This window comes from Danio rerio, chromosome 3 (assembly GCF_049306965.1).
Source record: "Danio rerio strain Tuebingen ecotype United States chromosome 3, GRCz12tu, whole genome shotgun sequence".
Lineage (NCBI taxonomy): Eukaryota > Metazoa > Chordata > Actinopteri > Cypriniformes > Danionidae > Danio > Danio rerio.
The window spans coordinates 22,321,856-22,336,829 of record NC_133178.1 but is presented as its reverse complement, the minus strand read 5'-3'; the positions used below and the strand labels follow the sequence as shown (position 1 = coordinate 22,336,829).

The 14,974-nt window shown below is 35.3% G+C and overlaps 1 protein-coding gene across 2 annotated transcripts; it reads left to right on the top strand.

Annotated features, from left to right (window-relative positions):
- Nucleotides 1-71: 71 nt before the first annotated feature.
- ube2z (ubiquitin-conjugating enzyme E2Z) lies at nt 72-13,087 on the top strand. 2 transcript variants are annotated; one of them, XM_073938858.1, is made up of 8 exons: nt 100-798; nt 2,249-2,321; nt 3,860-4,047; nt 4,225-4,336; nt 5,297-5,409; nt 8,458-8,548; nt 11,254-11,442; nt 12,367-12,944. In XM_073938858.1, exons 1-7 carry the CDS (start codon nt 410-412, stop codon nt 11,428-11,430), a joined length of 1,143 nt encoding a protein of 380 aa, XP_073794959.1. In that variant the 5' UTR covers nt 100-409; the 3' UTR covers nt 11,431-11,442; nt 12,367-12,944.
- Nucleotides 13,088-14,974: the final 1,887 nt, after the last annotated feature.

Here is a 14,974-nt window from a genome sequence, read left to right as displayed (position 1 = left end):
GTTAAATAAATACATTATAATTCTTCACAGGAGTGCACCACTAGACGACGCTGTTTCCACCCAAACGAGGAGGAAGTGAAGAGAAATGAAACAACATTTATAAACAGGCCTGGCCGAGCGAGGAGAAACTACGTTTACGGGCGTTTAGACACTGTTACTCATTGATGTGAACGTTGAATGCTTCGCCGAACACTGCTAATTCGTATAAAACGTTAAACTTAGTTCCTCCTTTGAGATAGGTCGTTATAATAGTTGAGGTCGGAAGAGGGAAACGGGAGAATATGTAGGAGTTATTTCTCGTCCTGCCCTCCTCCACTTGCTTCCGAGCGAGGAGAAACAGAAACTGCAAAGGAAACTGATTGAACTGACAGCTGGTCAAACAGTTTGCGGCTCTTCGGTCTCATCGGCGATGGCGGACAGCGTTACGGAGGAGGCCAACGGTTCCGTGGGGGCGGCGCAGGGCCACGGAGCGCAGTTGTCCGCGAGTTTGGGTAATTCTATACCGGGGCATTCATCAGCCTCACCGCCTCCGGCAGACACCGGCCTGGCTGTGGTCGAGCCCGGGATGGCGCATACCATCACTCCGGCCGTGGAGAGCGGGCTCGGTGTGCTCACCCATGCGGTCAGTTCCACAGTCCCCGTGGCCGTTCTTCCATCCCTGCCGCCCGGTATCGGTTCTGGAGTCCCGGCCGGAGCGGGCCTCCTGTCTCAAATTCACGCCACCTCCTGGGATCCCACGTTAAGCACCGACTGGGACAACGAAAAGGCGTCTCAGCAGTGTATTCTCCGAATAAAAAGGTAACGATAGACTGTCTTGAAGTGTCAGAGTTTGTTTAGGGAAATTTAAGAGAAGTTTTATGTCAGCCTCTTTGCGATTGAAAAGTAAATATTAATGCTGAATGAACTTAATCGATTCAATTTGTAGCTGTCATTTTGTGCTGCTGGCATGGAAATAGTGGACCAAAGCAATAACACATTGTTAAACATTTTTAGATTTTTTATTTTGATGGAACGTTTACTTAATAAAATTTTATTTCAATCCTAAATATACATGTCTTGGTTAAGCCTTTAATAAAATGTTGAGGAATTTAGGTCAAATTAATAAATAGTGATAACCTTAAAATGAAATCATTCAAAAATTTATTGTTATTATACGAAGTTGTTTTTCATTCTAGTTGGGTGTTCTCTGCAAGTCAAAATGTGTGAGGGCTTAATCTTTTATTGTATTGATGCTTTAAAAGCTAAAGTTGTACATTTAATTAAGCAATGTTATTTTCAATAAACCATATGCTTTGGAACTTTCAATTCATCAAACACCATTCTCTGCTGTTGGATAAGGAGATATTTAGGCTTTGAGCGTCCAGAACACAGCTATATAAATGTGAGAAATTATTATTAATTATATATTTCCATCTTCGATATGGATTGTTTACTTCCATAAACCGTGGCAAATGTATAAATAGTAGACTTTATAATATATGTGTAATTAATTTTTTAAAAAGCAATTGAGTTATGGCAAATTAATAAATAAGACTTTAAACAGTAGTCAAATGGCATTAAAATATTATAAATATGAAAGTTTTAAAAATAAATATATTAATTGTTTAAAGTTAAGTTGTTGTTTTGTTTTTTCTAATTCATTTACATCTTAGTTGTGCACACCTTTCTTCAGTATTAATGGCTGTTGCATACAAAACTGAACATTAAACACACCAATAGTAACTTACTTTATCTGAGTGCAAAGTGTGATTCAGACATCCACCCAACTAGTTATCACTACATTTTGCATTTTAAGTAGAGAAAAAGATTAAGCCAACATCAAGTCCATCTGTACTACCTTGCATGCTGAAACCTTTTTAAGCCCACTGTTACAAGCATATTTGCAGATTAATTTGTTGTGGGCATGTTGCTTTTGAGACACAGTGAGTGTTGCCACTTTTGGGAATTGTCACTTGGCAATGACTTTGGCCTGGGCAATATTTTGATAGATGTCCCCAGAGGACTAATAATGGAAATGTGGACACAAAACCAATGCACTCAGTTACAGCCAGTCAGTTTTGTTTATGTGCGGTTTGACTGTGTAATCCAGGCATTTATTGATCTGATGATTTTCTTGGCATGGTATATATGTGACTTCTGTTTCCGTCTCGTGCTTTGATAAAAGTGGAGGGTTATGTGACGGATACTTGTTTACTGGAGTAATTTCTCAGTGTTGTTAGTGATTCTCTGTCTTCTTTCCTCCATTTAGAGACATTATGTCCATTTATAAAGAACCCCCTCCAGGTATGTTTGTGGTCCCAGATCCCCATGACATGACTAAGGTAAGCAGCAACATTTCAGAGACTTGCACAGTTAGTGGTATTTCATCATATCCCACTTTCTTATGCACTCCCTCCATCCTTCCTTCTTTTGTTATAATATTAGTGAACAATAATGCTTTGCACATGCACGGTTCATGCATTGTTATCAATGTGCATTACGTTTACACTACTTATTCAGTTATAAGTTTAAATAATATAAGGGCAAAATTAAAAAAAAAAAAATTAATTATTCATTGAAGTCTGCACTGATTCTTTCTGTGAGCTTTTCAGTATGTGATGATCAAATTGTTTTTAGTTACAAGATTTTGGGGTATATAAACACTTCTGTAAATCAAAATGTGTGCCGGCTTAATCTTTTATTGTGTTGATGCTTTAAAGGGTAAAGTTATACGTTTAATTTAGCAATGTTGTTTTTAATAAACCATACTCCTTTGGGGATGTCCAGATTTGATTACCTGATCGGAAATCAGGCTCGATCACACTCTGAGTTTTAGACTTTGAATCAGACGTTACTTATCTATATATATATATATATATATATATATATATATATATATATATATATATATATATATATATATATATATATATATATATATATATATAGATAGATGGATAGATGGATAGATAGATAGATAGATTCTCATTATTTTTAACACATCTAAAGTTATGCGGTGGAACAGAGTTAGACATCTTTCTTAACTCCATGCAAAAAAAGGCAACGTTTGCGGCATGACATCACTTTGTTGCAGATGCGCTATTGGTTAAACGCCGGCAAAGTAGAACACGGAAGCAGCTTGAAATGGAAAGCACAAGTATGGGGTAAAGTCTAGATACGATATAGCTGCGGATACACATCAAATATAGCATAATTTTTGTGACACTGTATTACACTAATTAATATTTTTACAGTACTGTGACTTTAAGGGTAGAGGTTTAAAAAATTTATTGGGTAATTTAATGAATAACAAATAATTCTCAGTACAACTACTGTTTTTACATTACTGTGATGGTTGAGTTTATGGTTGGGGTATGAGAAGAGGTTAATAAAATACTGTTAATGGGAAATGTATTAAGTAATATAAATAATTCTTGTTAACTTCCAGCGCAACCATATCTGATCTAGCAACAACCAATAAAATTGATGACAACAACATTGCCATACCAAACTGTGAGATATGTTTACTTGGGATTGCAAGACGTGAAGAATGTATCTTACTTATTACTTGATTATTCAAGCTATTTTACAGAAGTGCTCTGTTTTTTACTGAGTTGTTGAAAGTTTTACAAAAAGGTGAATTAAATAAAAAATAAGGAAAATCTTTGATCTGTTTCTTATGTATTATCGAAGTATCGGTAGATACCCAAAATCAAATGACTCCAAAAAAATCTGATTGGGATATCCCTATATTCTTTGGAACTTTCAGTTGATCAAAAACCATTTGATCCAGTTTAATAATATTAATAAACAGAAAACATTGCTGTAATTATGTACATGGTGGCTAAAAAATGTGAAACTCTCTTTCCTGTATCCACAGATTCACGCTCTCATCACTGGCCCCTTTGACACACCATATGAGGGTGGCTTCTTCCTCTTTCTGTTTCGCTGTCCCCCAGACTATCCCATTCACCCTCCACGTGTCAAACTGATCACTACCGGACACAACACTGTTCGTTTCAACCCCAACTTTTACCGGAATGGCAAGGTTTGCCTCAGCATTCTTGGGTAAGAGTCATATCTTGTTGAGGCTATAATAGGATTCTCAAAACTGCTTGAAATGTTTTTTTTTCTGGTCCAGAATTACTTGTATAGCAGTTTTGCAGAAGCACACCATCACAAAAAATATTTATAGTAGATATAGATTTAGATTTTAAGTGACTATTTTGTTTTTGTCTCCTACAGCACTTGGACTGGTCCAGCATGGAGTCCTGCACAGAGTATCTCCTCTGTTCTCATTTCAATACAGTCCCTAATGACTGAAAATCCTTACCATAACGAGCCGGGTTTTGAGCAGGTACTAAAACTCCCACATTGCTTGTTTTAGGGAAACTTTTGGTGCATTCAAGTGGAGCTAGTAAGCTTTTATTCTTGAGTTAAATGCACACAAATACCGCAAGTTCTCACAAGAACTTTCTTTGAAGTAGTCATAAAAGGGAAATTTAAATGGTCTTTTTCCTTATTTTGACGCATCATGAATTCCCCTTCAGAGATCTTAATGAAAATCAGGACAAGTTATTTTGCTTAAATATCAATCATTCTTTCATTTTCCTTTGGCTTAGTTCCTTTATTCATCAGGGGTCGCCACAGTGGATTGAACCGCCAACTTATCCAGCATATGTTTTACACAGCGGAACAAAGTGAAACAATTTTACAGTTCCTTTATATACTGAATGCAGATTCAGTTTGCATTTGCACACACATTTTTAAACTGATTTTGCTTAGACAGTTTTTGTGGTCATGTAATCATGCTAATCAATGTTTGTTTTTGTGATCCTGAATGGCTTAAGAATTACCTTGATGCAGATTATTGACCATTTCACTGTAGCTGAGCAAATATATGCATCACTTCTAAATGTTATCAAAACTTTATATGATCGGATCTATAGTGTGGTTTAAAAACGTCACCTCATCTCTGCGGATTTCATTTAGACATTTTTGGTGTTGTTGAAGCATGACTCGATTCTAAGTTTGCCATCTGAAATAATAGGTTTGGATTGATGAAGGTAAAAATAAATGAAGGGGAGTGGGACAGGGAAAGGTACTTGGGACGCCTCAAGTGCAGTAGCACTGTATGTTGACGCACTACCCACAAGGTTATCAGCAATGATTTGCTTTGTCATATTTGTCTGCCTTGGATCTGAGCTAATAAGACTCTCGTACATGAGTACTTTTCAGAAAGTGCACCGTGTATGCTGTTATATAATATGCTTTTGATCACATCAACTACTCATCTCACATATCATTTGTTTTATAGGAAAGGCATCCAGGTGACAGCAAAAACTATAACGAGTGCATCCGCCATGAGACGATGCGAGTTGCTGTGTGTGATATGCTGGAGGGTAAAGTGTCGTGTCCTGAGGCCTTGTGGTGAGTGATGATAAATATATTTGCATTATGGTCATTTTAAATGGAATGTAGGTCATGCTAAAATATTTTAAAACTGTTCTATTTATATTATTTTTCCAAAATATATTTATTTGCATTTGTTTTAAACACATAATACATTAAATAAAAGAGAAAAAACACTCATAAGTAAGAGAACCTTGCAGAACTTTAAAATCCCCCCTCCCAAAAAATAAATAAAAATAATAATAATAATAAATAATAATTTATATAAAAAAAAAAAAACTCAACAAATAAAAAAAAAAAAAAACACATCTCTCACTAGTTTCCGTACACCAGCATCCACAGCCATCCAATTTACAGTTTAACCTTTTACCTTTACTGAATATTTGGTAATTTTTAGGAGATCACATTATGTATTGGAGATACCCAATACAAAGAAATGAATGTTGAGTATTAGTCGTCCATCCCTGTCATGTCCTATTGGTTACAATAGCATAAAAATGGAGTCCAAATATTGTAAAAGTCTTTTAAGTTTCCCTTTAACTGCATAGGTCAGTTTTTCCATGGCGAGGTTGTTAGTAATTTCTTTAATCCAGAGTATAGAGGAAGGACCTTGTATCTCCTTCCATTTTAAAGCAATAGCCCGTTTGGCCTGAAGCAAACTAAAGTAAATTAGTTTGCGTTTACTGGTGCTCACCACAAAATTTACTGGATATATATGAAATAGACAGATTTTGGATCGCAAGGAACATTTTCTTCAGTCAGTTTACCAATCATAACCAGAATACTCTTCCAAATGAGCCATTTATATTGCAGCAATCTACATCTAGTATTTACACTATATGTTTGCGCAAACAAACAAGAATCCATCCATTCATCTTTAGAAATATCTTCCTGAAGGTAATTTCTCCATGCGGTTAAATAGGACATTGAACTTTCTTTTGAACCCTCTAAAAGTGTATTATAAAAAAAGACAGATTGCCTTTATCCCTTAAATGTTTCAAAGTATGTTCTTCTATTACAAAGAGGGCTCTAAATAAGTTTTAATTTCAGAGTGTATAAAGCTTGTTATCTGTTCTATTTATATTATTAGAAAGAATTTTTAAAAGCAGTCATCCTGAACAGTTGCATAGCTTAAAGGTGCAGTAGGTGATTGTCTTCAGAAACATTTTTTGTTGTGCTGGTTGAAAGTCTTTTCACAGTCCAATAGAACTGAATAAAGTAAATTATCTTAATGTATTTATATGTATTTTTATTTTCTGGATAAGGCATAAAACTAAAAATGTTCATCCAATTAAATATTGTCGGGCCTACATCTCCCATAATTCCGATAAGCAGCTCAAACTATGTGTCAGCAAATGTAGGTTCAGACTTCTGCGCATCTGTTCACGCAGATCTGCCATTCGCACGTGCCCGCCTGTATAAACGTTGCACGTCCACGAGACAATCACAGACCGGGAGAAATCAAATGCTGAATTTAAAACTTTTAAATAAATATTGGAGTAACTTTTGCACGCTGGAGGAAGGATGAAACCATGGCTTAAGTATTTCTGTTAGATGAGTAATGTTCCGTTTTAAAACTTAGTCAGGCTAAGCTTATGTTAGATTGTGTTGTGTTATGAATGACTTGTATGCACAAACGTGTTGTTCAGCCACTAAAATCTCCCGGTGAAAGATTGATGTGATTATTTTTAGTTTCATAAGGTCCTTTCACAGCATCGATAATGCAGATTTATATTTAGTTTAAAAACAAAACACCAGTAAATTGTAAATGGCGCTATTCCGCCTAACCTGCTTTATTGAGCTGAAGTTGCTTTTATATTCACATTGGGTCATTTTTAAACAATGATAGCCTTCCTATAATGTTTACCATGCTACTCTGAATATTCGCTCTGAAATAGCATGTAGGTATGGCTTAGTAATACATGTACTTCCTGCACGCTGCTGGCCAAACACTAACTAACAGGCGAATGACATGAACTAGTGGGTTGTCTGCTGTTGTGACGTGGTGCATGTGCTCGCGATTTCATGAGGTGTGGCTTTAGATCACAGTCCCTCCCCGCCGTCCAAAGATAATATGCTAAGTGGTGAGCATTTTAGCAGATGACCTACTGCACCTTTAATGCCTTTTATGTTGTAAATAATGCATTTGTTTAATCATGCTCTGAAAGCGGCTTGTTTAGATCCAGAGTGGCCTGTGATATCATAGTTGCTCTCCAGAGCTGATATATTGCCACTACATGGCTGACACTTGCCTGCACCAGATGAAAGCATTGTGTTGTGTAGTGTCAAGCATATAGAACTGATTATAATCACTGCTGCTGTCTACTGTCAGTGTACGATGTACATCAATGCATGTTCAGTTAATTTCTCCACATGCTTGAGTCTGCTGGAAAAAAAGGACTATTTCAAGAGTTCAAAGATTCATTTTGTTGTGACCGTTTTAAAGGTGAACGCTTGCACTTGTACAGACTTCAGAGGATTCCCACTGTTAAGAAACAAATGGATAGTTTAGTTTTAATAGCGCTCCAAATCGTGTCAGGTTTTTTTTATAGATTTTTTCTAAGCATTTAACTGCAGATGGTTTTGTAAATGAGGCACAGTTTAATAGAGTCACAAAGAAACTTTTGTTGAAAGATGAGGCAGTCATTGTACCGAATTCTGATGGCAGCTGCATCACAAAATGCAAATAAAACTATTTAGTAATGCTTTGTGTTTTATTTGGATAATATTGTCGCAACAATTACTCATGTGCAGTGGCAAGAGGACTTTGATGTTGTTTCCAGTGCCAAGCAATACAGTGGCCATTTACTTACAAACCTTAAATGGCTTGCCCCTTAAAAACAGATGGCTTCAGAAAGAGGATCAGAAGAACTGAAAAATGAATGCTTTTAAATATAAAATTAAGTGAATACAATGTATAAAGTTGACTGTAAATCAATTGGAGCTTATTGCTTTATTGTATAGTATTTTCAACTTTCTACTCATGGTTGTAGCCAAAAAAAGCATTAAAATTTAACACGTGTAATTTTAAACACAACTTTTAAAGCTTTGTTTATTTCTGTCTAGGAGCGTGATGGAAAAATCCTTCTTGGAGTACTATGACTTCTATGAGGGGGTTTGCAAAGAACGCCTGCATCTCCAGGGACAGAACATGCAGGTAATGTGGACATTTCTGTGATTCATTTATATTTCATGCTGTAGAAATGTACAAATATGTAATGCAGTTACCTAACAAACATTCCTATTAGCCATGAGTGACACATTTCTATCAGCATGTACAGAAAGCGGAAATTAAGGATGACACACTACCACACCTCCTAGTAAAGACAACTGGAGTTTAGATGAATCACTGAGTACAGCCTTTCATGGGTGATTTCCAGAGCTGTTATTGTCCACAAGCCTGCTATGAATCAGTATTCAGGCATTTTGTTGTCATCTCGCACATAGTTTAGTAAAGTGGAACTGTTGTACAGAGTGTGGCTGAAATGTGTTGTCTTTTTTTATTTGAATACAGTTTGAGTCTATAAAGAGGAGATCACAATTAGCAAACAATTAACAAATACTTTTATTATTATTACCTCAAAGGAATACATTTTAAGTAATTGTAGTTGTGGCTGTGAAATGCAACTAGAACAGAGTTTTTCAAAACAACCTGGGTACTTCTCTTTATTTTTGGAAAGCTCTGTGATCAAAATTGGCTAACAGATTACAACTATCTGAATGACATCAGCATATTATAGAACATTGTATGCCTCTTATTCACACTGCTGTGATCTCGATCAACTATTTTTCCAGTCTTTTCCACAGTTCTGAGACTATAGTGGGTTTCTTATCCATAACTTTGTCATCTAGGATTTTTTTTTTTTTTTGAGATTTTAAGGTAGACTTTTTTTGCATTCATGTATTCATTTTTTCAATGTTCAATGATTTTCCATGAAAATTGCTGGCTGTTTGGGCAATGAGCATCAAAACCACTTATTACTAAAAGGGCTCAACGTTTGCATTCCCTCTGCCATGTAGCTGTGTAAAAAGACCAACTTCTGCTGTAGAAAACAGCACTGAATGATGACGATTCCTCCTGCTCCTTTCATTGACTTCTTTACGCTCTTTTGGTTCAATCTATGGAAGACAAACTTAATGCCTCATCTCTTCTTCATGGGCAGTCAAACTGTTTGGGAAATTTATATTGTATGCACATGTCAAGGATGAGTTAATGTAAAAGTAATTTAAAACCAGTGATGCACAATACAGTTTTATGACCCTGCAAAATTCAAAGCAATTGCATGAAATTCTGTGTCAAAAACAAGGACAGTGCAAAACATTGCTTTCAGATGTGTGTGTGAATTATAAAGTGATGTGAACTGTCAACTCTAAAGATTCTGTCATACATGACGCATCACATCATGCATGCTTTTCAGTGATTTTGTCCTCTGATTGGTCATCTTCAGATAGATCAGCAGGTCAGCTCGTTCAAGCACACACCTCACAAATTCTTGCCAACAGCTCTCAAACTTTTAAAAAAATATTTATAAATGATTGGGAGCTTGTAAGCCACTCTGCTAATATATTCCACTCACACTGTATGAGCCATGACCATACATGCATCAATAATTACTATGCAACTTCTCCCAATGGCGAAAATGTATGCATACGAGCTTGTAGCTTTAGTGATATGATATTTATGCAATATTCTAGAAATCACAAATTTCATATGAGAATGTTTACTTTGGTGGAAAGGGCTTTTCTTTTTGACCTTCATCTGAACAACTTGCTGTTAGAGGGTTTTAGGCTGTAAAGCAATGGTCTCAAACTCAATTTCTAGGTGGGCCGCAGCTCTGCATAGTTCAGGTCCAACCAGCTCAAATTCACACCTGCTTAATAGTCTCTTGTAGGCTGTCTCTCAATATGTGTTTTTCAGTATTCTTGCATCCTCGTGTTCTTGTTTAATGTCATCATTAAACGTCAAAGTTCAGTTCCAAAACTCAAGACCGCAAGAACAGAGGACACGTGAAAGTTCCGGGATGTGTTCTTGATCTCGAGGATGCATTGATGCAGACCTAAGCGCAAAACTCGCCAAAAGTCCCAAAAGTTTTTGTTGCTGAATAAGGAGTTGGGAAGCAAAAACACAGTAAGGGTGTTTATTTGCTGAAATTCATATTAAAATCAGTTATATTTGTATTATGCGTATTGTGTTTGTGTGTCTGAGTGTGTGTGTGTGTGTGTGTGTGTGTGTGTGTGTGTGTGTGTGTGTGTGTGTGTGTGTGTGTGTGTGTGTGTGTGTGTGTGTGTGTGTGTGTGTGTGTGTGTGTGTGTGTGTATAAATATATATTTATTGAAAGGGGGAAAACAATAAATTATTGTGTATATATGCTGTAATGTTGAAAATATGTTGAAATAATTTCCTTCAGAAAGAGCGCATCATTTCTCACAGGACACGTTCTGTGTTTTCGCGGTCTCCCGAGTTTGTACTTTCGAAGTGACCTGGCAAGAACAGACGTTACAAGAACGCAAGTCTGTCCAGTTTGAGACCTTTGATCTGATAAAGAGACCATATTAGTCCTATTTAATAACTTCAAATAGCGTTAAGCAAGCAGTGAATGTGAAATGTATCAGATCTACTGTACAAATTGTGTATTCTGTGCTAAAACCCTATCCCTAAACATAACCTTTACAGAATATATCAGAAAACAGTTTACTATTTGAGCTCTCTGGAAGTTTTCTTTATTTTTGTTGTTTTGCTTTTTTTTTTTTTTTTTTTTTGCTGTTTTGTAATGCTTTTTATGTTTGCACTTAGTTTAATACCCTAAATGTCTTTTTCGTCTTCCTTATCAAGTTGAAATGTTTTTGTTGTATTTCTCCCAGGATCCTTTTGGGGAGAAGCGAGGTCGCTTTGACTACCAGGGTTTGTTGACTCGTCTCAGAGCCATCCAGAGGCGATTGCGGGAAAAGTGCCCACCAGAGGACAACGACGGCGACTCTGACTCTGACACCAGCTCTTCCGGCACCGATCCAGACAGTCAGGGCAGCTCACAGCCTTAGAGAGACGGCAAGGTTAGATAGTTTCCCTTTACCTGAGCTCTGGACACCTCTCAAGCGAGCACAGATGCAAGCAGAGCTGAAACAACCAGGAGATCTTGCTCATGGCGAACAGAGTTTCAGCCTCTTTCAAATGAGTATCGTTTTTCTTCTTGCTCCTTGTGTGCTGGCGAGTGACTGCATTTGTTTTGCTGTTTTTCTTCCTAATGAAGAAAAGGTTCAGTCAGTATGGGGAATGAGGGCCTTGCATATAGATGTATGTGTGCGTGTGTACATTTGTAAGTGACAAAATAATACTCCAACTCTTCAGCAGGTCAAAACAGCCTCTACAATTTCAGTCCATGTTAATCTGTCTTTTCCTGCATCCAGTGTAGAGCTAAACTGATAAAAAAAATAATAATAATAAATAAGTCAAATACTTAATGATAATAAAATCACTCTTACAATTTTTTTTTTTTTTGGCAAATACACACATTTCCCTCTTAGCTTGTGTGTTTCCTGGTCTTTTTGTTCCACAGTAAAACAAAAACTTCATATATTCTTAATCATTTAAAAATAAATATGGTTGTGAATTAAGATAGACATGCAACCCATTATGAATATCACACTTTAAGAGCAAGACAACGGATGCAACTTTAAAAAAAATGTACATATAATTGTTCATAGAGAAGCTTTATTTTAATGTTTAATGTTCTTAAATGCTATTGAACTGGTGGAAGTATCAGCAGCCTGCCAAGCACTTATGAAAAAGGTTGCCTTTTGAGTGTTGTCTACTCGTTGGAAATACCGTTTTGTTTGTTGATCTTAAGTCTGTCTCTAATCGTAAAGCTGTTGAGTGTCAATAAAAACACCTGTTCAGTTATTGTTCAGGGAATAATCCTGAATTTGCAACTTGACAAACATACTTTAAATGTGTTTTTTTTTTTCCCTCACTCTCAGACAGCAATTTCTCTCCAGCCTTTGCTCAGAGTGTCCCTTGATACTGCTACAAATGTCTCTCTACCGGGGATACTGTGGTCACTGGTGTTCTCATATGCAACAGGATGAAGCTGCCTGATACAGAAATGGAACAATATTCATTTATGGGTTTTAACTATATATGCTCTAATTAGTTTTCATGGGAGTGCACCTATTTTGCAACAGTCTATTGCAATATATCCCTTTAAGTAGCAGGTACAGTATATCATTTACCACAGCATGCTAAACGCAACCAAACTGTATACATGTACATTTATACAATTTATTCTCAGAAAATCAGCTTACATATAGTGCTCTATTGAGTGAACCATATGAGACGCAACCATACAACCACAACTCCCTTAAAAAAGGTTTGTCAAATGGGCCCAAGTTAACTTGTGAGGTTTTTGCATGTGCTAAAATATGGATGCATTTGAGAGAGATTTTAATCTGGTCTAAGATATTATATTTTGGTGAGACAGCTAAGTAAGATTTCCTGATTGTTTATTTTGAATGAACAATTTGACAGTTTCTTTTCTAGGATGACCCGCAACAAGAAACAGTTCCCTAACTATTTAAGTTTGACTTTGTGATGTACTAATGCTTTTTCCCTTGTTAGCAAAATGAGAATGGATTATGTAAATTATTAATGTATCAATCAATTGCAACTGTAAGGAAAAATATAAAAAATTGTTTCTGATTACAAGTGTTTCTTTATTATCTAATCTTTATCCTCAACCTATTTTAATCACTCAAAATAGTAGTATTAGAAATGGATATGAAATCATTAAGAGATAAGAGAGAAAACTTCTATACCTCTATGAATAGGTTCAGTAACTTCACTTGAAAGGCAAGTAAATGCCCTGTTTACTTGAGATTAGAGTAAAATAACTGTTCTTGAGCAAGAGCCTTATTAAAAAAAAAAAAAAAGATGATTGTATAGGGAGGGAAATATTGGATTGAAAGATGTTTGCATGTGAAGTCTTTAATATGCTTATATTTCACATATGCTGTTGCAATAAGGCAGATTAGATTGATAGATGTTTGTATGTGAAGTTAGTAGTTTCATATTTAAAACATGATATTGCAGTAATAATGCTTTGTTCAGTTTCAATGTTTTGTAATAATACACTCTGGAGTACATTTGGAAAAAAATATTCATATATATACTTTGAACTTAATAAAAGAATCCTGAAAAATGTCACAGTAAAAAAACAAAATTTCAATGATAACATTTTCAAAATAATTTAAAGGGCAAAATATAATAATACTGTAATTATAAAATGTCCATTTGGTTTTACATTATTTAAAAGAAAAAAAAAGTTTGTTACATTGAACATACTGTATCCACACACACTCACACAGTAACACATTTTGCTACTTTATAACTGTCACTAGAGGGCAGCAGTGTGCAGATAATTTCACAACAGCGAATGAACCGGATAAACCGCTGAAATTTGGAATTGATCAGTTTCTGTAAATAGTGCTTTTCATAAAGGTTACCTTTAAAGTATGCACTTTAAACATGTGAACAGTGTTTTAATACAAACAGATGTCTGAGTGTTTTAAACTAAACAGTATTGATATTTCTTTATTCCCGCCTTTTATTTTTTAAATTTGTAACAGTCAAACAATCTTTTCACAACTCCTCATCGTTAATTATCTGGAGTTCAACGGAAGACAGTTAACAGGTATTCTATATATTTTTATATGTGTGTAAAAACCTATGAATTCTTTAGTTAGCCAAATTTGGTTTTGGTTTTCATATTAAACGATGTTTTTCTTAAGTAAAACCCTAAAAGGTAGATAGAAATCGGGTATAGAATAAAAGCACTTAAAAAGTAATGCTAAAGAAATAAGTCTATACTCTTCACTAATAGTTGTATAACATCAGTAAGACTGTTTAGCAATTATCATGCTTTCATAAAACTCTTTTCAAAGGTTTATTTGGCACACAAAAATACTGCTGAACAACCAGTTTGGTACCGTTTAGAAATCGTGTTTAAAACAACTGAAATCATTCTTACCTGTCAGTTAAAGAAAAATTAACATATATTATAATGCATTTTGCAGAAATGGTATCCATTTTAAACCCTTCATTACAGGCTATGTTTGAGTAAACTGTTAGATGTAGCCTACTCTGGGTTTATAGAGGCTTAAAAATAATAATTCAATAAAATCTGTCTTATTGTAAACTTAAAGCCTAGCCTAATTTGTAAACAGTATTTTTTGTAAACTTTGAAGAACAGTTATACAATGTAAACTGGTATTTAATAAAGAGACTATGAGAAAGACTATCTCTGTTTAACTTAAATATGTTAGCTAGTTAAAACTGTCCTCAAAATACAACAGAAATGTTACAACTCAAATGCAATAAATCAGCTGCAGCTCTGCCAGTCTGCATTCTAGATTTGTATTTTTTCCCTGTATAACTTAGCTTAAATCTCTATTATGTTACCTCACAATTATTTAACTTAACAACAAACATGACTTTTCTGTAATAGACAATACTCTTTTTCATCTGCTGAATCTTTACTAATTTTGTGCCTTATCTGTTGCTGTGTAAAATGCAGGTAAGTTAAATTGTTTC

What these genes read in the sequence shown, in the direction of transcription:
- ube2z (XM_073938858.1), top strand. Translation starts at nt 410, where the DNA reads ATGGCGGACAGCGTTACGGAGGAGGCCAACGGTTCCGTGGGGGCGGCG. An exon ending in ATCCCCATGACATGACTAAG is followed by an intron (nt 2,322 to 3,859) that starts GTAAGCAGCAAC and finishes CTGTATCCACAG; the next exon opens with ATTCACGCTCTCATCACTGG. An exon ending in TCGTGTCCTGAGGCCTTGTG is followed by an intron (nt 5,410 to 8,457) that starts GTGAGTGATGAT and finishes ATTTCTGTCTAG; the next exon opens with GAGCGTGATGGAAAAATCCT.